Source organism: Equus quagga, chromosome 16, assembly GCF_021613505.1.
Source record: "Equus quagga isolate Etosha38 chromosome 16, UCLA_HA_Equagga_1.0, whole genome shotgun sequence".
NCBI lineage: Eukaryota > Metazoa > Chordata > Mammalia > Perissodactyla > Equidae > Equus > Equus quagga.
In genome coordinates, this window is record NC_060282.1 from 3,422,631 (window position 1) to 3,450,387 (window position 27,757).

At 54.8% G+C, this 27,757-nt stretch overlaps 1 protein-coding gene across 5 annotated transcripts in view; it reads right to left on the reverse strand.

Annotated features, from left to right (window-relative positions):
- Positions 1–27,757, reverse strand: part of DENND3 (DENN domain containing 3) — a 60,138-nt gene that overhangs the window by 18,752 nt on the left and 13,629 nt on the right. For 3 of the 5 annotated variants that reach the window (XM_046642358.1, XM_046642357.1, XM_046642356.1), the window contains exons 6-16: positions 24,887–25,006; positions 24,347–24,565; positions 19,741–19,856; positions 15,805–15,960; positions 14,197–14,293; positions 12,687–12,790; positions 11,958–12,157; positions 9,550–10,071; positions 4,134–4,393; positions 2,848–3,018; positions 1,636–1,765 (exon numbers count right to left, since the gene is read on the reverse strand). In XM_046642358.1, the coding sequence (XP_046498314.1) occupies positions 1,636–1,765; positions 2,848–3,018; positions 4,134–4,393; positions 9,550–10,071; positions 11,958–12,157; positions 12,687–12,790; positions 14,197–14,293; positions 15,805–15,960; positions 19,741–19,856; positions 24,347–24,565; positions 24,887–25,006 (2,095 nt within the window). Of the gene's footprint in view, positions 1–1,635; positions 1,766–2,847; positions 3,019–4,133; positions 4,394–9,549; positions 10,072–11,957; positions 12,158–12,686; positions 12,791–14,196; positions 14,294–15,804; positions 15,961–19,740; positions 19,857–24,346; positions 24,566–24,886; positions 25,007–25,435; positions 25,826–25,915; positions 26,073–27,757 lie in introns of those variants that run through there. The other 2 variants (XM_046642360.1, XM_046642359.1) reach the window with 2 other exon arrangements.

The following is a 27,757-nucleotide window of genomic DNA, read 5'->3' on the forward strand; positions in this document are numbered from 1 at the left end:
TCTGGGGCACGGAGGGAGGGATTCTGGGGCATGGAGAGAGGGATTCTCGGGCACAGAGAGAATTCTTTCTGGGGCATGGAGAGAAGGATTCTGGGACACGGAGAGAAGGATTCTGGGGCACGGAGAGAAGGATTCTGGGGCACAGAGAGAGGGATTCTGGGACCAGGAAGCATCAGGGATCTCACAGTTAGTGACAGACATGGCAAAGAGTAAAATGCATGGAGGTGAATAAACGCGTAATTGAGGTTTGTTTTTCCTACTCCTGGGACAACATTTTACAAACCAGTCTCCGGGCTCTATACCCCATTGCGATGAAAACACATCCACACAAACACTTGTCCGTGGACGTCCACAGCGGCACTGTGCGTAACAGCCAGAAAGAGGGAACAGGCCGCGTTCACAGCAGGTGGGCGGACAAGCAAACTGCTCGTTCCTCACGCAGAACTGCACCCGTCCCTGAAGGGAGGAGGAACCGAAACCTGCCCCACGACAAACCTGAGCGTCACGCTACACGGAAGCCGGGCACAGAGGACACACGTGTGAGTCTATCCAGGAAACGCCCAGAGCAGGAAAATCCGTGAGAGACACAAGGCAGACCGGAGGGCGCCTGGGGGCTGGGGAGGCTGCTGAGCGGAGCCGGCTTCTTTTTGGGGTGATGAAAATTGTTCTAAAACCCACTGTGCTGACGGCGGCACGGCCCTGAATACGCTAAACCCACACCTTAACTGGTACGGCATGAGAGTTACATCTCAGCAAAGCTGTTAAAGACGGTGCGTGCACACAGAAGCAGACGGCATTTCACAGCATCCCTACTGTGCTCCCCTGTGACCAGGAATTAACGATCACCCCATCGTGGTGGGAAGTGAGGTTAACACGGGTAAGGGGTCCTCCGTATTCTCCACTTCTTTATGTAAATCAAAAGGCAGGTGGCTTTAGGAGATTACTTAAAAGCTGAAACAAAATAGAAGTAGCTAAAATGAGGCATAAAGTTATTCTTACCCATTTGCTATTTCCTAGACTTGAAAAATCTTCCCCTCAAAAACTGAGCCTACCATCTACCTCTGTATGGCTTCCAGAATGTGAGAGCCGGATTTAAATATACAGACACGAGACCCTGTTGGGGAAACTGACCAAATCAAGGAAAATGAAAAAGATATGGACATCTGGGGGCCTCCACTCGCTCAGGCAGGGGTGAAACCCACCAGTCAACAAGGCCGACCGTGCACAGAGGTTCCTGCCACTCCCAGTGCGTGAGTGCCCGCCTGCTGGGGGTGCCAGGAGCCACTCAACAGCCTCCCACAAATTTCTATTCGGCTTCAAGCGGCCAGTGGAAATTCTGTTGTTGGCAACTAGGAATCATAACAAATACCGTCCAGTAAAAAGTACCCAGACATTAAGGTTAGGAGGTACCTCAATGTGACCTGATAAGCAGAGAGCTCCAAGGTATACTGTTCAGTCAGAAAAGGAAAGATGCAGAACAATGTATGATTTGCAAAAACAAATTTAAAAGTATAAAAAAAAAAATTTGAGAAATGTGGGATGGGTTCTAACTCATAAAACAAATGTCAACCGGACGAAAATCACTCAAAACGAGTTCAAGACACTGAAGCTCTGTCAAACACGGGCTTGACTTACTTTCGTTCTTCATCTTATCGAAGTACGACAATTTGGAGGCAGCATAAATGGCGCCGGGCGACTGCAGCGTGCCCACGACGGCGTCCATCAGCAAGACGTGGGTCAGCGCCTGCTGGACGTACTGGGGGTCCTGCGGGAGAAACACATTCGTTTCAACAGTCACCGAAATCCTTCAGGCTAAGACTCTGTTACATGACATAAAACAATTCTTTTAAAGGTGCGTGTTTTTCAAAGTAACAGGAAGAGTTTAAATTTGGATTTGATGTCATGTAATTATTTTTCTCTTAGTTAAGGCAAATATTGATTGTTTATACCAGGGTCGGTCAACATTTTCTATGAAGGGCCAGGCAGTGAATACACAATCTGTGTCCCGACTGCTCAGCTCTGCTGCGGCCGCTCGAAAGCAGCCAGACTACACGAACGAATGGGCCCACGTAGATGTGTGTGTCAACACCTGCCTCGCGGACGGTCCCCAGGCCCACGGGCTTTAGTCTGACTGGGCTGGTTTGTGCTAAATAACCCAGTGGACATAAAACCAGAGGGCAGGCCCAAAAGGCATGGAATACTGGAACCTTAGAAGGGACCTACGCCCTCTTCCCACGCCAAACAGAAACACCCGCTCACGTCTGCGGCCTCGAGCTCCCCCAGTGACTGGGAACGCCCCGTCACGCACGGCAGCTCTCCCGCCACTGGACACAGTGTCCTTCCTGACAGGCGCCCCTGTGGCGGCTGCCGCCCTCCCGGTGCCTCTCGTGATCCGCGGCTGTGCACCGCTTTCTACCCTCTGAACTGGGCCCGTGTGGGAGCTCCCTGTTCACACCCTTTGCCCATCCTGTTATGTTTTCCTGTCTTGCCATTCAGACACAGAACTCTCTTCCCCCATAGGGCCTCTGTCTGCTGCCTCGCTCCACGGTGGGTGGGGAGGGGGGACGAGGGGAACACAGAGTGGCCGGCCCCGCGGTCTATCCACACCGCTCTGCCGGCCGCTGGGTTTGCTCACCACGGCGTCCCCAAACGCCACGAGGCCTCCTGCTGGGTCACACAAACCACAGCATCTTCAGCGCCTTCTGACAAGCCCCCGTGTAATTCACCTTATCCTGCCCACAGGACCAAGCCCGAGCCCCCGAGCTCTACAGGCCGAGCATCATCACAGAGACACGGGCAGGACGAGGCGAGCCTCAAATCAGGATAAAGGGACAGTGCTTTCCAGACCTTGTGGTCATCGGCCAGCTTCTTCCCAGCCCACATCTCCTTCACCATCAGGTGCCACAGGTCACACTCCGTCTTAAGATTAGCTTCAAAGACTTCTTTCTTAGACACCATTTTAATTTTTAATGTGGGTATTCTGAGCACCAGAAAAGCTACTGTGGTACTTCTGACTTCCTAAAGAGGCAGAAAAAGAGAAGGAAGGTAAGTAGAATGACATCGCGAGGGACGCTGGGATTGATGAGAGAGGCGGCGATGGCAGGTCTGAAAGCGAGGGGCAGCGGGCTGTGACCACTGCTGTCCTCCTCTGCACACGTCCAGGGGACCTGCCGGGGCGCTTGGCTGACGTCCCGACGTGCAGGCAGTCCAGCAGGGCGAGGGGCGCCCTGGAGAGCCCGAACAGAGCCCTGGGGCTGGGCCCAGAGCTGGGGTTGGGGGAGTCCCCAGCTGGAGTGGAGGGTCACGAGCTGGGGTCTGAGAGCTCAGCATGGCTCCTGGTGGACGGTGGGTCTGCGCCGTGAGCAGCACAGCCACTCTCCCACCCAAATGGATGCGGTCGCCGCGTTTCAAGGCAGCTCATCTTTCACCTCCTTAACTATTTCCCTCTCTTCGGAGTCCTAGGAGGACGTCTGTCAAAGCAGGTGTGGGGGAAACTGAGGGAAAGCAGCGCCAGGTGGGGTCCTCTGGTCCCGCGTTCACCACGGGTTTACCGCCTTTCCCATCTCTGAACAGTCAGTGGCCGAGTGAACGCCCCTCCCATGCCTCGTACAAATTTGGGAAAATAGATGTAAGGCCTCAGATGAGCCACGATCTCCCTTCAGATTTCCTCCGTGGGGAGAAGGACTCCCTTGAAGACAGAACAGGCATCTTGAGTTGCCATAGGATAAACCAGCAGGCCGCTGGGAACCTGCTCGGGAGATGTGGGGGACACCAGCGCCCAGCGGCTGCCACGCGGCAGTTTCTTCACAAACGCCTTGCGGATGAATTCATTCCTGTGCTTCTCACATTTTTCTCTAATTAGAAGGTCAGCCAAGGCGCGTGCCCGCCTCGCTTCCGCTTCCTCTCCCAGACACACGTCAGTCGGGTCAGGACATCAGCTACAGACGAGCGCTTCCTGCTCTGGGCACGTTGCGCACTGAGTCTGTCTATTCAACCCTCCCAGCAAGCCCATTGGGAAGGCGCCCTGATTATTCCCGCTCTGCAGATGAGCAAACTGAGGCAGGCCGGGTCTCCGGCAGGTCCACGGCACAGCGGGAGGGGTCCGGAGCAGGGCGCGCCCCAGCGCGTCTTACCTCTATGTTTCGGAAGGTGGAAATCTCCACGTAGCCCGGCCTGCCTTCGGTCAGGAGGAACAGGCGCTTCTGCGTCATGGCGATCTTGCCCACGCCGCGGTTGGTCTTGACGGAGCTCGACAGCTTATAGACACACTCGTTTTTATCCAGGTGTTCCATCACGGACGGCGGCAGAACGACCTCCTGGGCCTCCGCTTCCGTCTCCTTCCAGCAGGTGTAGAAATCCCTGAACGTTTCTGGGTCGATCTGTTTCTGGTGCCCTTGGTTTTATAAAGAAAAGAGAGATTTCTTACAGCCTCACGCAGCACGCGTAAAGAGCGCATTACCCGAGCGAGGCGGCAGGTGGCGCCAGTGCTTAAGTCTGCCTGGACCAAACCACCCCTCCCTCCCCAGGCAGCGCAGGTGCCCACAGAGGGCACTGCATCCAGGCCCAGCCCGTCCGCCCTCTCTAGCCCCTGACCCCGGGATGGGGATCGCCGTGTGACTTGAGCCAGGCAGTCACAGCAACTCTAAGGACACCAGCTGGGGACACTGGGACAAGGACACTCTTCATATGGTGGCAAAGACCTGTGCCACCACTACAACTGCTGGCAGCCATCCTGGGGCCACGAGGGGAGCTAGTCCTTGGGTGAAGCTGAAGAGACCAGATCCCTGGTGACACACCTAGGCCACTGGATCAAGCCTTGCCTGACGCTGGCAAGATCTATCTCTATATTGTTTGGTTCTGTGAGCAAATAAATTACTTTTATTATGTGTAACCAAGATAATCTTAACTGATGCGGTAACCTTTCCAAACATCCAATATTCGTGGGCCCTGAAGTCAGAGAGACCCAAGTCGGAAGCCCAGGTTCACTACCATGCAGCAGCACGACTGCAGGCAAGCTGTGGACGCCCCTGCCTCCTCACCCGCAGGTGGAGATGGGCCCACCCCAGCCTGCTGCTAAGAAGCCCCGCCCAGAGTAACTCCCAACGTGTCCCTGTATCTGTGCTCGCCTCCACTCCCTTCTCCCTCCCATCCGTGCCCAGATCCGGCTGCTCCTGTCCTACCCTCTGTCACACAGCGGCCCCGTCGCGTCCCAATGGCCCTGCCTGCAGAGCTGCCCCCACTCCCAGCCTGCATCTCTCGGCGCCCGGAATGACTTTTCTAAGACGCAAGCAGGAGCTCCTGCTCTCTCGTTCAAACACTCCAGGGCTCCTCATCCACACCAGGCCCCAAATTCCTCCAGGATCAGGCCCCCCGCCCCTCACGCCCCGACGTTCCAATCATACCAAGGAGGTTCTGAAACAGGCCGTGCTGTTGCATGCCTCTGCACACGCTGGTCCAGAGTATTTGGGCCAGAAAACTCCTACCCATTCTGCAAGACCCAGAGAAAACACCTCACGTGCCCCGTTCTCTAACAAGGCAGTCTTCCCGGCCACACGGCCACCGAGCTGCACATGCACTTCCCTTATCACGTTGAATGACACCTCCTATACACCGCTCTACACAGCGTCCCACTTAATGCTCCCAACCACCTCACAAGGCAGGCACCATTATCAGGGAAACTGAGGCACGGGGAGGCAAGCCCTAGCTGGCAGGTGGGTAAGTGCACAGCTGGGCCCTGAGGTCAGGCAGACGGCCTCACCCCAACACCATCCTACTCTGCGAGTTCGCGTCTGCCTGCCCTGCTGGCGCCCTGCTTGGGACGGCAGGAACCGTGTCCTCCCCATCCCCAGCCCGGCTGGAGGCCGGATGTGGAATGACCAAAGGATGTCCTGAAAGCCCGGTGTGGCCACGTCCCTGCCCTGGTTCCATAACACTGTGTCGAGGGTGACAGTTCCCCGGGGAATTTGCAATCGCGGCCACAACTGAGCCTGGCTCAGCTGAGCAGTCAGGGCCGCCATCCGCGGGCGGCCAGCGAGCGGGAGGGCGCTGCGACGGGGCAGGACAGGAGGCGGTCCTGGCCAAGGCCAAGGCCGGGACATTCGCTTCTCCGTGGGAAGAACGGCTGAGCGTGTCGGAATTAAGACTTGAACCAGAAAGGCAGGGGCTTCGTCGCCACTACAACGTGCAGGCGCCAGCCGGGGTTTGAGTCAGTGCTGTCGCTGTCGCTCTCTTTATTTCTGACAGCTGACCGTGGTTGTGTACTACTTACATATCTGTTCCACGTTTTAAAGTCACTGGGTCCAAACAGAGAAGAAACACACAGCGGTGGGTGTCTATGCGTCCCTGTCTACATTTTTAAAAATAAGTCACTGAAGAAGACGAAGCATGAGTATGCTGGCATGTGCCCCAGTGGACGGGACCCCACGTCCCCTGCGCTGGGCAGCGGGCCACCAGAGTGCATGCGGGTCATGCCCCTGACCCCATAACATGGTTCACGGAGCCCTGTTGTGTTCTAGAAACGCTGCTCAGTGCAGCTGCCTCCGACCGGGCTCCTGGGTCCACACGTGCCGGCGGTCCTGAGTGGCTGTGCTTTACTCCGGAGCCTTTGCTATTTCCGCTGGACCTCACGTAAGAAGACGTTTAGTCTAAATATGCGAGCAAGGAAAAGCCCAAGAAATGGGAAGCAAGAGGCGAAACGAGAAAGAGAGAGAAGCAAAGTCATTAATTAATGAAAGCTGGAGTGGGAGGACTCCTGGGGCGGAGCCTGGGCCAAGTGGCCTGTCCCCCCATCACTCGGGACAAAGCCGCCTGCTGTCCGGGCCCCTGCAGAGTTATGGGGTTACGCAGAGCAGAGCGCGTGTCACCAGAACCCGAGACAGCTTCCTCTCAGACAGACGTGGCTGCGGCCTCAGATGTGAGGCGGGCTCGTGGGCTCCAGAAGGCCCCGACAAGGGCCGGGCAGAGAGACCAGGGTGGCCTGCGGCAGGAGCAGCCCTCATGGCTCCGGTGGGCCTGTGGACACCACACCCACCAGGGCTGCAACAGGACCAGGAGGCGCACACCCAAGGCTACCGTGCACACCAGCAGCCACTGTGCACATCTGTGAACTCCACGCACACAGCTGCCACGCACAGCAACTGCCACTGTGCACACCTGTAGCCATTGTGCACATGTGCACATCCACAGCCATTGCACACTTCCCAGTGGACGGAACACCCACTCTTCATGTGTCTCCAATTCTGCACAAAAACGCCAACTGTTCCCACCTGTACCCTGTCACCACGCCTCCAACACAATCCCCCAGCTCATGTGCGGGAGGAGGCAGCGTCACGGGGGCCCGCCTCCCGCACGGCCGTGCTCACGGCAGCCTCCCTCCCTGGAGCCAGCTTGGCAGCAGCTGCCCTGCAGACACACAGGCCTGCACCATGAATACTGGACTTTGAAATGTGTGACTGTTAAACTGTGTAGTGATGAAACTGTACGGTAACTCATTGAGTAAACTCAGTGAATCCTTGCACTACGTCCTTCCAAGAGGGCGACATTCAGCTGTGGCTTCATGCTGCTCTTTAACACACAGCCGTGAGGCCAAAACCTGCGCCTGCTGCTGCGTCACACTGGCTCACACGCCCATTAGCTGACCCGTTTGCAATTACAGAGCCAAAGTGACCCAGGGCCGTCGATGGCACTATCATCGTGGTCAAGTCTGCTGATGCCCTCCCAGGATGTCCTCTCCATGACTCTTCTAGCGTAAGTCTGGGACTGCTGGACGGGGCCCATATGTCCCGCCATAAAACCACGCATCCCAGGCTCCCCGCAGCCGGCGCCGTGGGACACGTTCCTGGCCAAGGAGATGTGAGAGCCGGGGGAACAGAGCCTCTTCTTTCTGCCAGGAAAACAGACGCCCAGGGCCACCAGCCATCTGTGACTGGGAAACAACAGGCCATGGAAGGGAGCAAAGGTGACTGTGGGGCCTGGTCACCGTGACGTCGAGGAGCCCAGCGTGCTCTGGACGTCCTGTTACATGACAACAACAAGCCCGCTCCCACTTCCCGGCAGCCCCCAGCACTGTTACTCAGATGTCTCGTGAGGACCTCAGACTCCCTGGGACACGGCCCATCCTCCCACGCTGTCCCGCCCCAAGGGTGTCTCCTGCGTGGCGCTGATGGCCCCACAGATGCCCAGTGAGACGCTCCACCATGTCCTGCTTGGCCAAGGCGGTGTGGTTCCTTTCCAGCCTTTCCAAAGCACGGCAGGTGGAGGTGACCGGTGAGTGCCAGACCAGCTGGCACCTTGGTCATGCCGACTAACTGGGACCCGTGAACAAATGATCCACCACCTCTGCCTGGAGGAAGACGGACAGCACGTGCACGTGGAGACGCTGCCACACGCTGCCGAGTCTGCCCGAAGAGGCCACGGACGAGAAACCAAAGGGAAGCCACGTTCTGTGGTCTCCGTGCAGTAACCAGGGAGAGATGCCGCCGTGTGTCATCAGCAAGGGACGACCCTTCCAGGGGACGTGACAGCTCCTGCACGTCAGATGGGAAAGGAAATACCCCAACACAAACATGGCAAAGCCTGAAAAGGCAGCTCAGAGGGAGAAGCCAGAATGGCCCACGAGCATAAGCACTGACGTCCTATGAACAACAGGGCAGCGTCATGTCACACTCGTCACCCCAAGCACCCTCAGGCTGCTGGCGGGGGTGTACCCGGGGCCGCGGGCAGCCAGCAGCGAGGACAACGGCACTTGCACCCAAAAATAAGCTTCTCGGCGCAAATCCTCAAGAACCCTATGCACGGGCACCCACAGAAACAGGCAGCGCAACGCCGTGTCACATTCAAAAAGGCAGATGCACGGGCCCCCCGCCTGTGGTGCACAGAGATGCTCACGGCCCAGCGCTGTGGGCAGCAAAGTGAGTAAAGAAGGAGAGCTGCGTGCCAACACAGGTCCATCCTGACAACAAAGCGTGAGCAAAATAGCGCAGACCAACACCCACAACAGGACACAGTTCACGCGCAGTTTAAAAACAGACAACCCCCAGGCCCCGCTTTTGGACACATCCATTGGCAGTAAATGCATATAAACGTGGCCAGAAGGGAAGGCTCGAGTTGGGGGGAGCGGTCCCTTTGAGGAAGGAGGGGCGGGAATGAGTCTAAACCGACAAGACAGAATGTGAGGGAACGCAGCATTCCCGAAATGTGGGCCTGGCGTCTGTCTGTGCCACTAGGTGTGGCCAGAGTACTCTGCGGACGCGTGGTCCTGCATTTGAGAAGGGATCGTCACACGACGAGCAGATCCCGAGGGACAGGAGAGACCTGCAGCGGCTTCCCGCTCTCCCATCCAGCTTCCCTGGAGCCTTCTGGGGTCAGGAGAGCGGCCTGGGCAGCGGCTGCACTTTCGGACATCGCAGGGGGAGGACAGCTGTCCTGAGCCTCGGCCGGGCCTCCCATGCCCGAAGTGCCCAGAGTGGTGGCAAAGCCCTCGCGCCACAGGGCTCGTACCGAGCCGCCGCTGACTCGTCCTCAAGAAGATCTGGGCATCCGTGTTCTTACCTACGGTCAATGCCTCAAAGAGCCGGCGGATGGTGCCAATGTCCTTCACGATGCCCGATTCCTGAACCCGCTTCACGAAATCGTCCAGCTGCATGTGCTTCTTGGGCAGCTCGAAGTTCTTGACGCGGTCGTCCGCCTTGGGGGCCTCCCCGGCCTTGTCCATGACCTCGCTGATGAGCCTCCTCAGCTCAGGGGTCTGCTCGGCCTGGGCGCGCTCGGGGGCCGACATGGAGTCCACTGTCCTCTTAACAAGGTCGGCAGGAAAGATCCGCACATCGGTTTTGTACAGACTCTGGAAGTCCAGGAGGGCGCCCAGCAGCTGTCCTTGCATCAGGTGAACCAGCCCGCGGAGGTAGAAGTAGCGGGCCAGGAGCACGGAGCTCTCGGGAGCCAGGAAGCTCATGGCTTTACTCAGCAGGCTGACGCAGTCGCAGTAATAGGCCTGGACGCACTGGCCCACCAGGGGGAAGTGGATTTCCGGCAGCTTGAACGTGTATGTCGTCATAGGGCTCACATTCAGAACTGAAGAGTGAAAGGAAAATAAGCAGATAATTAGCGCAGACCTTAAAAATGCACACGTGTTCCCATCCCATTTCGTCCAGGCCCACATTTCCGGGCCTTCCGTGCAACTCAAAGCAAGACCCTGCATGCCTCTTCCAGAAAGTTCCAGGAGCCCCCATGCTGAACGAGGGGCCCTCGCTGTGCCTCCACGGCACCAGGGGAATACTGAGTTATTTTATTTGCTATAACTACTAACGTTAGACTGGATCCCCTGGTGGGGAGTCTGCTGGAGGATTACACTAACAACCGAAGCAAGATGTACCCGCCGGGCAGGGCTGAGCCCTGGAAAGAACTGTTCCATTCACCTCACCAGCCAAGCTGTGAAACGGGCACCATCTCGCCTCCCATCTTACAGATGGGGAGACTGAGGCTCCCACTAACCCCAGGGACAGACACTGAGTGCCAAACCCGAACCAGGAGGGCCTCACACCAGCTCCTCCAACAAACAGCACCGAAGGGCCTCCCGGGTCGGCCAGGGCTCCTCCTCTCCCGGGAGCTCCAGGGAGCACAGCAGGCCAGCCCAGCAGGGAGGCAGCTTGCCCAGGGAGGGGGGGTCTCAGCCATGAGCCTGGAGGAGGGAGCAGCCTGGGCACACAGCGGGCTGGCAGGCGAAGGCTCAGAGGGCAGAGAGCAGAACACGTTCCCATAGCGAGGAGTGAAAGGTGGCACTGGGTTTACAGAAGAGGAAGGGCAGGCCCAGAGAGGTAAAGTGGCCTGCCCAGGGTCACACAGCCAGGCAGCAGCTGTGCAGGGACTCAGACCCGGCCGGCCATTGCCTCCAGATGTTTGCTCTGTCGTTATGCTCTTTTCATGTAAACTCAGGGCCCCTCCTGGTGTCAGCAGTGTGCTCCTCACTGAGCCTCCAGCTCTCCTGCGTTCATCAGGAGGCACCAATTGGGCCCCAGTGCCTTAGACTGAGTCAGCGGCCACCAGGGGGCCCGTGTGGCTCACGGCGCCTGGCCTCCCCACAGTTTTTCCTGTCCACTATGGACAGAGTGCAATTCCATCCTGCAACTGCACGGAGAGGGGCCCTGATTATAAATGACCGACGTCACAGTCACATGCTCGGCTGCAGCTTACATGGCAACAAGATGGGCTCACACACGTGCAGACGGGGTTTACACAATTTACATGCCGGGGAAACTCCCAGCCAACACTGAGAGCTGTGCCCACCAATGTGCTTCAGAAACGCGGCCGCTGCGGCACAGCGCTATGCGGGGCTCTTGCCCTCCCTCTGCTGGAGCACGCCTCCTCCAGGGCCACGTGGCTCGGCCTCTTCCTTCACTCGCATCTCTGCCAAAATGTCACTTCTGCACTCAGAGCCCCGCCCTTCACTGTCCCTGACCCCACTTCCTTCGTGTAGGACACTGAATGCCCTGGTGTTTATCTGTTTATCACCTGCCTTCGCCTCAGCCACATCGGCTCCATGGCGGGGTGCTGGCTTCCCTGCACCCCCAGGATCTAGAAATGGCTTGGCACTCACTGGGGCCTAACAGTCATGTCTCCCACTAAACACGGACGCGTGTAGACACACATCTTATGTATACTCACACACACACATGCATACACATGCACACACACGCATGTATGTATGCATGCAAAAGACACCAGACCTGCGTGTAGCTGTCATCTTTAGCGGCAAGACTGGGTGGTGGAAAACACAGACGAGAAAGAATTTTTATAACGACCAGTTTGCAAAAAGAATATTCTAAAAATATTTCAAATAATTAAACTGCTAAAAAGCCCCAAACACACTCCCTTCTGGAACAAGCTGCGGTTTCTTTCCATGACTTGCAATGTCAGGTTGAGTGACTGAGACAGCGCCACAGAGGGGAGTGGCTTGTCACCTGTGCTGCTGCTTCTGCAATCCCCAGTGTCCACTTTCCGCAGCGACGAGTTGCGTGGCGGCAGCTCGGGAGGCACGATGTCCTGCAGGTTGGGCATGCTGACCACCATGCGCCGGTGAGTGGCATGCGAGGCCGAGGCTTTGCGCGAGGCCATTTTCTCAATTGTCGGTCTTCTGGGACTTAGAAGCATCCCATTAATTCTGGGGTAGAAAAAAGCAACGCTTTACCGTATAGACACAATATTGATTAAGAATAAGCCTCAACTAAGCATTTCTCTGATATTCTCACCCACCGGTGGAAAACAGAGCGGGAGGCAGCTGTCTGAATCTCCCCGCATGTTGAACTAAAGGCTGGAGGACAGACCGTGCCCCCAAAGAGACCTCAAGGAAAGGAATGTTTGAGGATTTCAGGAAAAGCATCTCAGCAGAGGTGGAAAGCAGGCTTGGGGACAGGTGAGAGTGGGAAAGAGAGAAGGAAGACGGGAAGAGGGCAGCCCGAGCGCAGACCCGGAGGGCAGATGCAGGGAAGGTGTGAGTGTCAGGCACGGTCAGAGAATCCCCGAGACAGAAAGACACGGACCACGGAGGGGAGCCGGTTACCCAGTCATCACGCATTTCTAACCGAGGCTTTTCCGACTGAATTTATCGTTTGTCCGTCCAGACAAACCATGCTACGTGAGCACCTGGATCCCCCCAGAGCCGAGCACCCAGGACGCGCTGACGAGGGTACCTGTCTTCTTCCGACTGCGTGCTAAGGTCCATCTGAGCAAAGGCGTCCAGCCTCCTGCTGAGCCGCGCTTTGAGGAAAGAATGAAACATGTAGGTCTCCAGAACCTGAAAGAGGCCGTGAATGCAGGTCACTGTCACGCGCCTGCGCTCCTCTCTTCTCGAGGGTCCAGGGCGCCCACGGCAGCCGCCTGAGGCTCCCTTCCCCAAGCCCCTGAGGCCTCTCACCACACCCAGCTCCTCTGGGTGCGAGTTCCTAACACAGGTGGCTTCCCCAGTTCACTATAACCTACTATAAGGCTGGCCCTCAGTTCCTCGCCAGCCAGCCTGAGAACGGGCCACTCTTCGCATTGGAAAATCTCAGAGCTCAAACACCCAAACCACCTCGCCCCCACGGCAGCGACAGCCCCAGCCTCCGAGCTTGGCACAGGTTCTGGGGTCCCAGCCCCGTGGCCCCGCCCCAGCCCCGTACCTCCCGGCCAGCGCCGTCTGCCCTCCCCCTGCGGTCCCGGCCTGTGCTCGGCTCCCGCCACCACGGCTGCCGGCTCTCAGTATAGAACGTGACCCTCCAACAGCTGGCTCGTTGTCCCCATGACCCCTGCTCTGCTGACCGTGGGCCCATGGGCGAGCGGCCTGGAGAGGATGAGGCCGTGCACACCCCAGGCGAGGAGAGGGGGCCAAGTGGCCACAGCCCCTCCGGGGGCCCGGGCTCAAAGAGGGGGCTGGAACCTCATGTGCAAAAGGCTCGCAGAAACACGAAGGAAGGGACTGGCCACAGAGGGTAGGTGGGAGGCCCCTTCTACAGAGAGGGGCACCGAGATGGGAGTCCCTGGGGGGTTGGTGGGCTGCGGGGAGCTCCTGGGGCTCCTCCGGACCCCTGCAGGCTGTCATGACTATGCAGTGGCCATGCGGCGAGTTCCAGGCTTCCCTTGGAGCCCAGCAGCCCCTCTGCGGGCTCCCTGGGCTCCTCTGCCATGCCCTTCCTCCGGGGGCGCCTACTGGCAGCAGCCCATGGTGCTGGCACATGGCGGGACCCTCACCCCCGGGGAGGTGTGAAGGGGACAGCAGGTTACCAAGAGTCCTCACAGCAGCCATTCAGACAGCACTGCACTTGCACGAGCCACAGAACAATCAAGAACACACAGAGGCCACAGGGCCAAACCAAACTTTAGAAAGCGAGGGGAGGGAGGGAGCGATGGCGAGAGAATGGAGAACGCAATGGCTGTTGCCAGCCTGCAGGGGGAAAAGGAGTGGCCCGCGCTCTGCCCACAGCTGGTGGAGGTAGCCAGGCCACCGCTTGGCAAGCCACGCTGTGGCAGGCGTCCCACATATAAAGTGGAGGAAGACGGGCATGAATGTTAGCTGAGGGCCAGTCTTCCTCAGCAAAAAGAGGAGGATTGGCAGCAGATGTTAGCTCAGGGCTAATCTTCCTCCAAAAAAAAAAAAAAGCTATTACACTTAATAAAAGACAGAACACACACAGACAAATACACTCCTCCCCCCCCCAGCCTTACCTGTTTATAGAACTCCTGGTCCCCTGGAGCTCTGGTCTTGAGGAACTCTTCACTGTTAAACACTCGATGTTCGTAATTCAAGTGATTCTTCACTTCCCTGACCAAGAGAAAGACAGTCCCCGTGCTGAAGCATTTTTAAATACATGGAAAACACCTCGCTATCAGAAGCAGAAAACCCACGAGAGAACGCATGCTTTGGAAGGCCCCATTCTGCAGGTCGTTCTGACCCCAGAACGACACGGCTCGGACACACTGTGCGTTACCTGGAGCACCGCTTCTCCCTCCACCTGGAATGAAGCTCCAGGAGGAAGGTCACAGTCTCCTCCTTCAAGCCAGGTCCTCATGGCAATGAAGACGCAATAACCTATACACGCTCCCACAAGCAAACTGAGTTCAGAGCGGTGACACGGGAGGGGCCGCCCGACTCTGAGCGCTCACCCCACTGGCCGTCAGCCCAACCCCACAGGCCAGCTCACCTCTGGGCCCTACTTCCTTGTCTATAAATCCCTGGGGGCCTAGCAGCTGACCTCCCAGATCTAAAGCAAGGCTCGACAAGTGGACTCCATGGCCGGACGGCACGTCCACACGTAGGATGTTCACCGTTCCTTCCATCGGGGAGGAAAGATTATTTCATCTAGGGAAATAGAGTTTGATAATCTGGAATCATGTTTCCTGCTTTGGATGAACTCACGAAGCTTGTAAAAGATTACCAAAAAGATCTCGTTCATTAAAGACTTGGTCTTAAAAGAACAAAAGGAAAACAACAGATCTACGACCACACAAGTTATGCTCTCAGCAAAGAGATCACATAATCCGTTCATAATACACTGTCCCGTTTTTTTCATAATACATTATTTGCTTCATACAAATATATACATCAAAACAACATGGCCATTAACACGCCGGTTTTGAAATAACCACACGGAGTACTGTCGAGTCTGCAAGCTCTGGTCTAGACCCCACCCAGGTGGAGGGTCCCTGCCGTCACCTTCCCTCGCTCGGCCTGGAGAGGAGAGAAGAGAGAGCCCCCGCTGACAAAGGGAAAGAGCCCCGAGAGAGAAAAGGCCTGAAGGCTTCTCCACTAAAAATAACTCCTTCACAAAGCTGTGGTGTAATGGAGACACAACTTCATCACACACTCCTGAAACGACCCCATAGTCAGGCCAGAAACAGCGACCCACGCCCCGGACCATAGCATGCCGAAATCAACATGCTTCACTAGTTACTTAACCAAGCCTCGCTCAGGCGCTAGTGCCCAACAGCGTGCAAGAGACGGCTGAGGATGGCATGACAGGAAGGAAGAGAAAGGAGAAAGCTCTCCAGCAGGGGCGAAGCCTGAGTGCTCCAGCCTGGCGGCTCTCCTTTGGGTGGGCATCATTCCCGAAGTGATCCTTCTGTCCCCCACGCTGGACTGACCCTGCGCCCGCAGCCAGCACAAGCATCCGCAGGTGGTCACTTGCAGGAGAGGTGGGGGTGGAGTGGGGGCGGGGGCCTCTCTCACTAGGCCATCGTCAATTTCAGCGACCTGAGCTTTGGGGGCCACTGCCATCATGGAACTGAGAGCTGGCTGGGTACCATTTACAGACACTGGAAATGTTTTCTAAATACCTGAAGATGCTGACGAGCAGCTGCAGGGTGATCTGCTGGATCTGGCGGTTGAGTGTCTGCTGCCAGGCCCGCCTGCAGGCTCGCCCCTCATTCAGGTCTGTGATGGAGCCCAGGTGAGCGAGGTCCAGCTCGTGATGCAGCTGAAGGCTCTGGACCCTGGAGAGGAGCAGACGGACGCTGGCCACAGCTCATGCTTCCCGGCCTGACCACTGTTCACTGGCAGTGGAGAACTCCCCAGGAAGGGGGCTCGCTCTTACCAGGTACGTTAACACTTTTAGGATGCTCACAATACCCATCAGTAACTTTTAGGGGGGGTCATTAAAAATATACCCCTGGAAGAGTTTATTCGGCTCCCAACATAAAAAGCTAATTAGTGAAGAACTCCCGAAGACCTTGACTTTGGACCACGCACATTTTTATCCGAGCTGAACCATTCCATCCCCCGTGCTCTGCCTGGCGAGGGCACATACTCCCCTTCCAGGACGGCCAAAGGGTCTCCAGCTCAGGCCGCCCCCTTGCCTGCTGGCTCGGGGCATCCCGGGAGGGACAGTGCGGCAACCGGGCAGCTTCCTGTCCCACACCCTGCCCGGGCAGGCTTGGAGGCACCAAACGTCCTGTGTGTCACCACTCTCGGCCCAGCAGGGGACGGCCACTCTCTGGTCTGGAGGACCCAGAGGACGCACAGCTATCTCTGTGTCCGTGTGCCGCCCTCAAACGCGACCCTGGCCTCCCCAACGACCCAAGGCTGTGCTTCCAGATGTGACTTTGGAAACCACCAGGAAGGGACTACACACCCGGCACCATGGCGGGGGGGTGCAGGTCACTGGTGGACACCGGCAGAGTCCTCGTGTGGGGCTTACATTCAGGTGGGAAGAAACAGAAAAACAGGTAAAGGCATCACGAAATATGAGGTAACGGGGACATGAAGCAGGGACTCCAAATAGAGAGATGGCCAGGAAATGGCCTGTTTGGGTGGCTGGAGGAGACCTCTCCAAGGGCCCTGGACCGGAAAGGTGAAAGGCCGTGAGCTGACAGCGGGGCAGGCAGCCGCCAAAGGCCCTACACAGGTGCAGGGGGCTTGCTGGGCCCAGCATGGCTCCAGTATGAGGGCCAGGGGAGGTGAGCCCGGGTCCGAGGGCTGGCACAGCCTTTACCCCACAGGTCACAGGAAGCTGCTGCTGGAGACGGGACGTTTCCGCCCTGGCTGAGCCCGGCCGTTGCATCAGGTCACCACCCCGCCAGGACGGAGTGTGAGTCACTCTGATGTGGCTGTCTGTCTGTGCCAGGTGGCTGTGCACCCAGCAGAACACAGGACGCCACGGGGAATGGCGCTTCAGACTCTCCCGTATAACGCCACAGCGCTGCCTACAGCAGAGTCTCCCCAGTTTCTGCGTGGGGACAATCCGTCATGGCAGGACAAGGCTGGCCCCTCCTCCGGAGCCCTCCTTCCCTCTCTCCCAGGCTCTCAGCCAGTACAGCCCTGAGCTGACCGCCCCCGGAGAGGGCTGGGAGTCCCTCTCCCTGTCCCCAAGGAGGTCAGGCAGGGCAGGGAAGATGGGCAAACACACTTCCAAGCAAGAGGAGGGAGACAGCGGTGGGGCAGAGAGGGCCACTAGGAGCAGGGAGTCTCGGGGAGAGGAGTGGCTGCCTCTTGTTCCTCCCAGGCAAACACCGCATGTGGACACACTCGCACTCCGGAAACCCGTGGGAGACTGACCACCAGGTTCACGGTCTCAGAGCCTGTGCAGACATGCTGCCAACTGCACACGGGTTAGTTCACATTTATAAAACACAGTGCCCCGTGGTGAGATCCTAAGAGGCAGCACATCCCACTGCTTTGGGGTCCAGGAATCCAACCCTCGGTGTACTTTCTAGAATTCTAACAACCACACGCAGACAGAGGAAGGAATCCCGTCTTACTGGGGACACTCTGCCAAAGTGAACACATGGGCATCGCCTCCAAATGCCAGCAAAGGTCAGCCCTGGCATGTCACCCTCTGAAAGGCAGGGGAGAGCAGCTTCGGCTTATCAGAAAGTAAACAGACGGTAAGGAATGTGGGTTTCACCTTCCAAGTTCACACAGAGAACCCGGAGCACAAAGCAGTCAGCCACAGGAGAGCCCTTGGGGACTCCACACCCACAGCCACAGGAGGACACGCACTCCACATGCGCTCTGCCTGCAGGCCTCCTAAAAGTTTCGTTCGTTTGTTTCTCTGTTTTTGGTGAGGAAGACTGGCCCTGAGCTAACACTTGTTGCCAATCTTCCTCTACTCTGCATGTGGGACACTGCCACCGCATGGATTGATGAGCAGCATGTAGGTCCATGCCCGGGATCCGAACCCACAAACCCCGGGCTGCCAAAGTAGAGTGCATGAACTCAACCACTACGCCACCGGGCCAGCTTGTTAAGATGGAAGGAACAATGATAAAGGTGGCACTCCTGTATATTTTGCAGAAACCATCAAGGTAGAAGTAATAATTGATACCGAGTGTTATGGGCTGAATTGGGTCCCCCGAAATCTATATGTTAGAGTTCTAACCCCTAGTTCCTCAGAATGTGACTGTATTAGGAGAGAGGGCCTTTACAGAGGGGATTAAAGTAAAACGAGGTCACAGGGTGGCCCTGACCCAGTCTGACTGGTGTCCTTATGAAAAGAGGAGATCAGGACCCAGACACGCAGAGAGGGACGACCACATGAGGACACAGGGAGGAGACGCCGTCTACACACCAAGAAGGGAGGCCTCAGGAGGAACCAGCCCTGCCGACGCCTTGGTCTCGGACTTCCAGCCTCCAGGACGGAGAGAGTTAATGTCTGTTGCTTGAGTGGCATTTGTTACAGCAGACGGAGCTGACTAATACACAGGTAAGAAAGGAGAAAAGCTGAACTGGGGAGGCCAAGACACACCACCCGCTTGCTTGTCCCCCATCTGATCTCCCAACAAACAGACAAAATAAAGGGGAAACCAGCCACCACCGATTTAACAGAAACTGCATCACCGGCGTCTCGACACTGCACGGCCCAGCTGCCTGCAAAGAACCCACAGAGCTGATGCTACGCTTGCTCCCTGTTGCCCAGCAGCACCACGTGTCACTTCTCGAGTCCCACGCGAGGTCTGACTGCAGTCTGTCCTGCAGGCTGGGAGGACTAAAGGCGGGATCTCTCCTGCTACCATTTTATTAGATTCCAAGGGAAAAAAAAGAGCCCACAGAACAACCGGAGGGAGCCCGGCGCTGACCCGCTGGCGTCTGCTCGGCCCTGTCCCCTGGGTCTCGCCCAGGGTGGCTGGACATCCCAGGATGCACCTTCGTCCTGGATAATTATAACCACAGCCCTCTCACTCTCCCCAGAAGAAGCACATGTAAGAGCGTCCCCACCGAGCCTCTCCACAGAGCGACAGAGGCCGCAGGGCCTGCAAAGCCTAAAACATTTATGAGTTGGCCCTTTTTGGAAGAAGTTTGCTGATGCCTGATCTAGGCCAATGAGCTTTGGTAGGAGAGATGGAAAAAACCATCAACAGCTGTGACCCAGCGCCACAGGACCAGCCACGTCTGTTTTGCTCGATAGTACACACATCCTGCCCGAGGTGAGGCCTATGAGGGGCACTGGACACACGTCTAGTGAGAGAGCGAGAGAGTGAGCAAGTGAACAAGAAGGGACTCCAAAGACCACAGGCACAGGACCCTGGGGCACAGGGCAGAGGGTGAGCGGGGCTTCCCGGGGGAGGTGACTGTCACCTGACTCTGCAGGGCCATAATGACTATTTAGGCAAGACGAGAATAAAGACAAATGACTTTTAAAATATTCATAAATAATTTCCAAACTATAAACACATAAAACATCTATCAGTAATATAAGATTGGAAAAGATATTCAGAATTGGCAAGTATAGAACCCGAACAGAGATGCTTTCAAACACATACTATTTCCAACTTTACCTCTGCATAAACGTCTGAGCCGCCAGGAGAGGGATGTCGGGAACGTCAATGCCATCGTCACTGGAGTAGGTGATGCTCCCATTATCGATATTTATCAGAATTAAACCATCAGCTTCCTAGAAGTTGTAAAGATTGCTGTAAGAATCTGAATCTGTATACATCTTTGAAAACACAAAAATACATTTTGCATTCAGTGTCAACATTAGATTACCCTATTTAATATGTACACAGTCCTATATTATCTCTACTGAAAAATGCAGTGTATACCATGAGTTACATTAACACGCTAATTTGATTCAATATGCCTCCGTCTTTGAGCCAACATTCCAACACAAGTTTCAGGCTCTCACCTACCTTGTACAAACACTGCATGTACTACTTCAGGGAGCCTGGAGAGAACATTCCAGAACCGATGAGAGCAACACTGACGTTCAACACCCAATGTGTCGGTTTAGCAGCGCAGCTAGCCCTCCCCTCACACCCCAGAACCAGAGCGTGGGTGGGGTCCTGGGCTCAGTGACCACACACACTTAGAACTTTTGAAATATGTATATGGTTGACTTGAAAAGTCTTATCTGCGGGAAAACACACCAATAATGAGTCACACTCGCACTGGAGTTCTGCAATTCAACAGCCCCTGGAATGTGACGCTGAATCTCTCAGAAGGTCCCCGCTCCCAGCTTGCATGCCGGGTCCGACGTTGCGTGCACTGTGCACAAACCAAGTCTTCAGGGCAGCAGAGCCAGTACTGACCCGGCGAGGGAACAGCCTCGCCCTCCATAAACGTGAACGCTGAGCATCTGCTCATCACGGTGCAGCAGCTTCCGAGCTCCCAGCACCACGGACAACATTCACACCCCAACATGCCCTCAGTTAGGACCTAAAATCTTCCAGAACGGGTCAGTCACTAAAAGGCATTCCTTCATGACTGCTGCCGGGAATTGTTAAGTAAACCCGCCCAAACGTTTCCCTTCTGAAGGGTCTGAGAGAAGATGTTTTTTTCCCTAATGACTAAAACAAGAAACACAACTTTAGACTTCAGAGCATGGCCTGTTTTTTTCTCATTTGCAAGGTGGACTGAGTGACGTTTTTCCGTTCCTTCCATGAAGGTCCGAATGGCCTTTTCCCAAAGTGTGTTTGTCCCCTGGTGAGTCACTCGTTTTGGCAAGAACAGAGACACTGGCTCCTCCCTCGGAGGGGCCCTGGGCCCAGCACAGCCTACTGCCTTCCCAGAATTTGCCCTAAAAAGCTCCAGGGAACAGCAGGGCAGTGGGGCCGCTCCTGACGACTGCTGAAGCCGCAGGGGTGCACAGCATCCATCCTACTCCCCTCTCTGTTTTTGTGCTCACTTACAAATTTTCAAAATAAAAAGGTGAATGAAAACCTACCCGGTACCAATTGCCAATAAGCACATGAAAAGGTGTTCAACATCGTCAGTCACTGGGGAATTGCACATCGAAACCACCATGAGACACCAGTTCGCACCCACCAGGATGGGTAGAATCAAAAAGATAGATACCAACAAGTGTTGGTGAGGAGGTGGAGAAACCGAAACTCTCCTCCGTGGTGAGTGGGAACAGGAAACGGGCAGGGAGCGCACAGAGCAGTGTGGCCATTTCTCAAGCAGTTAAACGTAGTCACCGTCTGACCCGGCCACTCCAGTGCTAGGAACCTACCTAAGGCAGGTGCAAACTTACTTCCGTCCACACACAGACTTCCGTGTGAAAGTTCACAGCGCACTGCTCGTAAGGGCCAAAGTAGGAACAACCCGAAGGAGCGTCAGCTGAAAAACGGACAAACACACCGCAGTATCTTCCCATGATGGAATCCTATCCGCCCATGAAAACGACGCCCTGTACCCACTGCCACGTGGATAAACCTCAGCGAACGCTGTGCTGGTGAAAGAAGCCAGGCACAAAGGCCACATGTCCGATGACTCCACTTACAGAAAGCCACGTACGTGGCCCAGGCAAAGCCACAGAGACAGGAAGCAGGCAGAGGCTGCCGGGGGGGCAGAACGGGCTGACTGCTAACGCACGCAGGGTTTCCTTGTGGGGCGACGAAAACGTCTAAAATCAGTTGGCACAACTCTATAAACTTAGCAAAAGCCACTGAATTGTACATTTTAATCAGATAAAGTTTGTAGTATGTACCGTGTATCTGAAGAAAGCTGTCTTAAAAAACCAAACTCACTCTGGCTGGTGGCAATATCACCGTATTTATCACGGGCCTGTGACCTTAACTCACCAGCCCAATGTGTGCCATCTCCGGTCAACAGGAAAAACAGCTAGCACATATTGAGCACCTGCTGCATGCCAGGCACTGCTGCGCTGACTCCACGGATCCTCATCGTAACCACAGGCCAGCATGCCTACCGTCCTTGTGTGACTAGGACACCAGAGAGTTCAACGCTCTGTCACAGGTCAGTCACTCAGCGAGCAGACGGCCACCAAACTCAGCAAGGCCCACAAACCCCACTACCACTGAGCCACATGCTGCACGTGCGGGCATTTTCTGTGTCCACAGTATTAACGAACGACAAAGATTAATCAAAAAAAATAACAATGGGGGGCTGGCCCCGTGGCCGAGTGGTTAAGTTCGCGCGCTCCGCTGCAGGTGGGCCAGTGTTTCGTTGGTTCGAATCCTGGGCGCGGACATGGCACTGCTCATCAGGCCACGCTGAGGCAGCGTCCCACATGCCACAACTAGAAGGACCCACAACGAAGAATATACAACTATGTACCAGGGGGCTTTGGGGAGAAAAAGGAAAAAAATAAAATCTTAAAAAAAAAATAATGGAAAACATGGAGCAATAACAATGGCAGCTATCATCTAGCAAGGCCCCATCATGTGCCGGGTGCTGGGTGGGTGCAGAATGTCCCTCAGGTGGAACCCCACCTTGAAGGATGTGTCCTTGCCCCACGTCACCGATGAGGAAGCTGGGGCTTAGCAACAGCAACTCACTCACTCGGGGTCACAAAACGAGCAAGCAGCAGAGCTGAGACTTAAAATCAGGTTTCACTGACTCCAAAGCCTGCACTCTCCTCACTGGAAAACCCATGTGGAGCCTGAGGAGCTGCTGTGCAGCAGACCGAGAAGTGATCCAAGGCACAGAGCACCATGGCCTTGAATGCACCCCGAGGCCACAGGGGGATGGTGCGAGGACACACGAGATGGTACGCCGTGAGTGTGGCGCCCAGAGCACAAGAGCTGGAAGTGATCACGACCTCTCTGCGGCCCAGGGTGCTTGGCCCTCACTTCAGGGCACTTTCAAAGCAACTTGCCACAAGTCCTCAGAAGGAGCTCGCAAGGATTTAATATTCTAAATCGAATGGTCGATAAACACCCAGAGTGAAACAGCTGGATCATGGGGTATTTCGTTTTTTAATTTTTTGAGAAATCTCCATCCTGTCTTCCATAGTGGCTGCACTAAATTACATTCTCCCCGGCAGTGTACGAGGGTTCCTTTTTCCCCCACATCCTCTTCAAAGAACATGAAAACAGTAATTCAAAAAGATACATGCACCCCTACATTCACTGCGGCATTGTTCACAATAGCCAAGTCTTGAAAGCAACCAAAGTGCCCATTAATGGATGAATGGATGAAGAAGAGGTGGTGTGTGTGTATATATATACACACAAAGGAATACTACTCAGTCATCAAAAGAGACAAAATCATTCCATCTGCTACAACATGGACAGACCTTGAGGATATCATGCTAAATGAAGTCAGTCAGAGAAAGACAACTATCATATGACTTCACACATACGTAGAAGATAAACAAACACACAGATATGGAGAACAGATTGGTGGCTATCTGAGGGGAAGGAGGTGGGGGATGGTGAAAGGGGCATATGTGTATGGTGATGGGTGGCAACTCGACTTTCGGTGGTGAACGCGATGCCGTCTATACAGAAGCTGAAGTGATAATGATGTACACCTGAAACTGACACGATGTTATAAACCAATGTGACCCCGCCAAAAATAAATGAGTCATGTCAAAAAGTGGGAGTGGTGGCAGAAGTCTAAAAATAGCCTCCCTAGATTCCACACCCCTAACCCCTGGACCCCGCAAATGAGACGAGACGTCACCCCCATGATTATGCTGTGATATGACACAGGTGATCTGAAAAGGGGGAGATCATCCAGGCAGGCCCAATATAGTCACATGAGCCCTTAAAAGCAGAAAACTTTCTCCAGCTAGTGGCAGAAGAGGAAGCCAGAGAGATCTGAAGCGCAAGGGTAACTTGACGCGCCACTGCCGGCTGCGTGAGAAGGAACGCGGGCAGCCTCGAGGAGCAGAGGGCACACCCCCGCAAGCAGCCGGCAAGGACACGGGGACCTCACACCCACAGCCACAGGAACCGGGATCTGCCAACAACCTTAATGAGCTTAGAAGTGGATTCTTGTCCCGAGCCTCCAGATAAGAGCCAGCCCGGCCAGCACCCTGATTTACTGTGAGATAATAAAAGGTGGTGTTTCAAGTCACTAAGTCTCTGGGAGTGTGTAACGCAGCAGGAGAAAACACACACAGTGGGAAAATCAACATACCAGGGAAATACATACGCACACATATCTCAACCAATCAAATGCTCAATACCTAACCTTGCTGACTTCTGCGAAGTGGTCGAGGTGGCAGCCCATGAGAAAGGACGTAGGAGCCATGACAAAATCCAGCATCTGGCCAGAGAGGATGGGCACGAACGTGTGCTGCCACTGCAGTGGGTGGAGGTAGGCCATGAAGCACTCGGTGATGAGCGTGAGCAGAGCCCAGTTGGAGGAGAAGAACACGATCCGCTGCTCCGTGAGAAGGCAGCTCAGGATCTGGGGGAATCGACAACACCAGGTCACGCTCCCAACCCGGCACGTCAACGTCACACACTCAACACGCCACCCAACAGGACCAGATGAGGACAGGTTTCACCCTGGTTTCCTGCTCCGCTTGTCAAAACAAAAGCCACTCGGCCCCTGCCAAAAGTGCTATTTGCAAGCAGCGTGCACCGTAGTGAATGTCGGTTTTAAGCAAAAAAAGCACGGATTCTGTGCGCCATGGAATACACTTGCCCTTGAGCATTTTCCATACGACAGTCGTTCTGACGCCCGTGAGGAGGATCAGGCACGCTCTCCGGGTGGGGAGGAGCGTACCTGCAGCACCCTCTCGGGTCTGAAGCGCAGCAAGGGCAGGTGAAGGTCGAGGTCGATGAGCAGGCTGTCAGGGTCCGCTCGGGAGGGAAACACGATCTGTAGCGGCTTCATGTTAAATACCTGCAACGACCAATTTCCATCAAGAGTTCAGAGAGCTGCTCCCAGCCGAGGCCGAAATGCACGCAAAGTCACTATTGTGGCTCAGAAAGCATCTGCGTTGGGACACATCTTTGAAGACTCATGCTGTCACCTTATATGTCACACAATAGCAAACTGTCTAGAGATATACAGAACTCCGATATTCGCTCATACATAAATTGGGTACTTAAGGTCTTTTTCAGCCAAACTCTCTTTAAACGCTTTCATTAATTAGCAAACTGTTCATTGGCAAAACAAAGATAGGCCGCCACCCAGATATCTGTCCCAATTAGCACAAATTCTAAACCAAGCACGTTCCAATTACCCTTCACGATGCTACATTATTCTTAGCTACTACTTATTATGTATTCTTAGTATTGTCAATAGTCAAAGCTCCTTAAAGACACGTACTTCAAAAAAATTCTGAGATACTTCATATTTCAAAATACTATTTTTTTAAATAAGACTTCAATTCAAGCTCTGTGTTCGCAGAAAGCCCATTATGTGTTAACGGTTGGGGTGGGCACGAAGGGGAAGATTTGGTCCCCTCCACGTAGGGGCTGGCCAGCTGTCCGAGGAGACAGAGCTGTGCACGGCAAGCCTACAGCCCCCACGGCGGGAGCCACCTGGGACGCTGCCCCACCTCTGCAGCTCCATTAAATGAGCCAAGTTTCAGCCAAGCCCTGGAGAGACAGAAAGGAAAGAAGCAATCAGATCTGACGATGGAGAGGCTTCCTCAAGGAAAAACGTGGGAGGAGGACAAATCGAGAGAAGCAGAGTACGGGGTTGAGAAAAAAGGCCCCAGAATGAAACATTCACCATTCACACTTAATTACAGTCCCCTTAGCCACTATTCTAAGTATCTTTCATGCAAAAAAAAACACAACAAACCTGAAAACAAGAAAGGACTGTAATTTCTGACGCTCAGGACATTTGCCAGTGCCCCAGAACCACACCTGGGGCCTCTCTGCTTTCTTGTTCCCAGTTTGTCTATAGAAGCAAGACACAGCAAAACACGGCAGATTCACTTAGGTGACCAATAACCTCCTTTGTATTTAAAACAAAACAAAATAAAATAAACCAGCGTTAATACTCCAAGTTGTGATGGATTATTAAAAATTGTAAAATTTGTATGAAAAATTCTCAATATTTCAAAAAATAAATGTGTCAGCCAGCCACTCAGTTACAGATAAAACCCAAGTGCGTACGCTGGTCATTCTCCCGGTGACGTCGTTCGGCCCCGGGACCTCTCAGGTGCAGTGCCAGCGACTTTCCAGCACTTAAGACTCAGACCCTCTGAGGTGGGTTCTATTATTTTGCCCACTTTACAGATGAAGGAACTGAGGAGGGAGAGAGATTTTAGGTAAATATTTTCCAAATTTCAACTTGCTTGGAGCCCCAGAAAAATAACACGTTTCACGTACAAAGCAACACAAAGTGACTCAGGAAACATATGTATGTTTCGTTGTGCGCACCCAGTTATGCCCAGGACTTCAAAAGCAAGTAGAATCAGACCCACTGGTGGGCAGAGAAGCAGCAGACCGGGCCCGGGGACGCGGGCGCTCCTAACATCTGTGCTCTCCTCGGGCTGGCGGTCCAGGCGCCGTCAGCAAAAGGGCGCTGAACTGGGACGGGAGGAGGCTGGGTCCTCGCTCCCCACTCCCGAGCTTGGGGCCTCCTTTCAGGGATCAGAGATGCCCGGGCCCAGAAGCCACGGGAACCTGCAGCCTGGCGCACGCACACGCTATTCGAAACATAAGAACCGCGGCCTAGGACTGCTATCCATGACAGTCTCTAAATTGACTGCAGTGGATTCTGGAAAATACTGCTGACTTGGCTCCTATATGGATGAAATTGGCCTAAATTGGCCTCCCAGATTTCTTCAAAAGAAGGAACAGCCACTCTTACACGACATTCTCTGAAAGTGATGATGACCATTACATCAACTTGGACCCTGTAGCTAATCAGACCTGTTAACGGAGGGTCACAGTGACAAGCCTGACCCACACTAACTCAGCTCATTCAGACTAACGCATGCGACCCAAGATGCAGATCCGATTCAATGAACACTACTGGCTAATACTGAAACACGGCTCACGCTTTATTCATTCACTGAACAGCCGTCTGTGGAATAGCTAGTGCTGGGCATGGCAGAAAGCCCTGGATATGCAGTTCTGAACGTGGCCTCTGTCTCCATGCAGCTCAGAGTCCAATGGATAAGATAGACATTAAATAAAAAACACATGCACACAAGCCCTAATTACAGACTGTGCTGAGCTCTGCAGGAAGAAAGCTGGGCACTGCGAGAGAGACAGGGTGGGAGATGGCTCAGAACCAACATCTGAGCCATGACCTGAGAGATGAGCAGGAGCTGGCCATGAGAAAATGGAGATAGTGGTACTTCCGGGAACAGCCCGTGCAAGAGCCCTGTGGCAGCACCTACAAAAGACTGCCAGAAGCCCAGTGTAGCTGGGGAACAGTGAGAAGGGGGTGAGTGAATAACACAGAGCTCCACAGTGACACAGGGGCCAGGGATGCAGGACTGGTGAGGGCACATAGTGCAAAACCATTGTGGGGTCCGATTTAGACTTTAATGATCTCTCCAGCCACTGTGCAAAGGATGAACTGGATGAAGGGTCAGGAATGGAAGTGGACAGACCAGTGGTTCCCCAAGTTGTGTAGGTGAGACAAGCTGGTGGCCCAGAATGGGGTGGTGGCAGTAGAAGTGGGCAA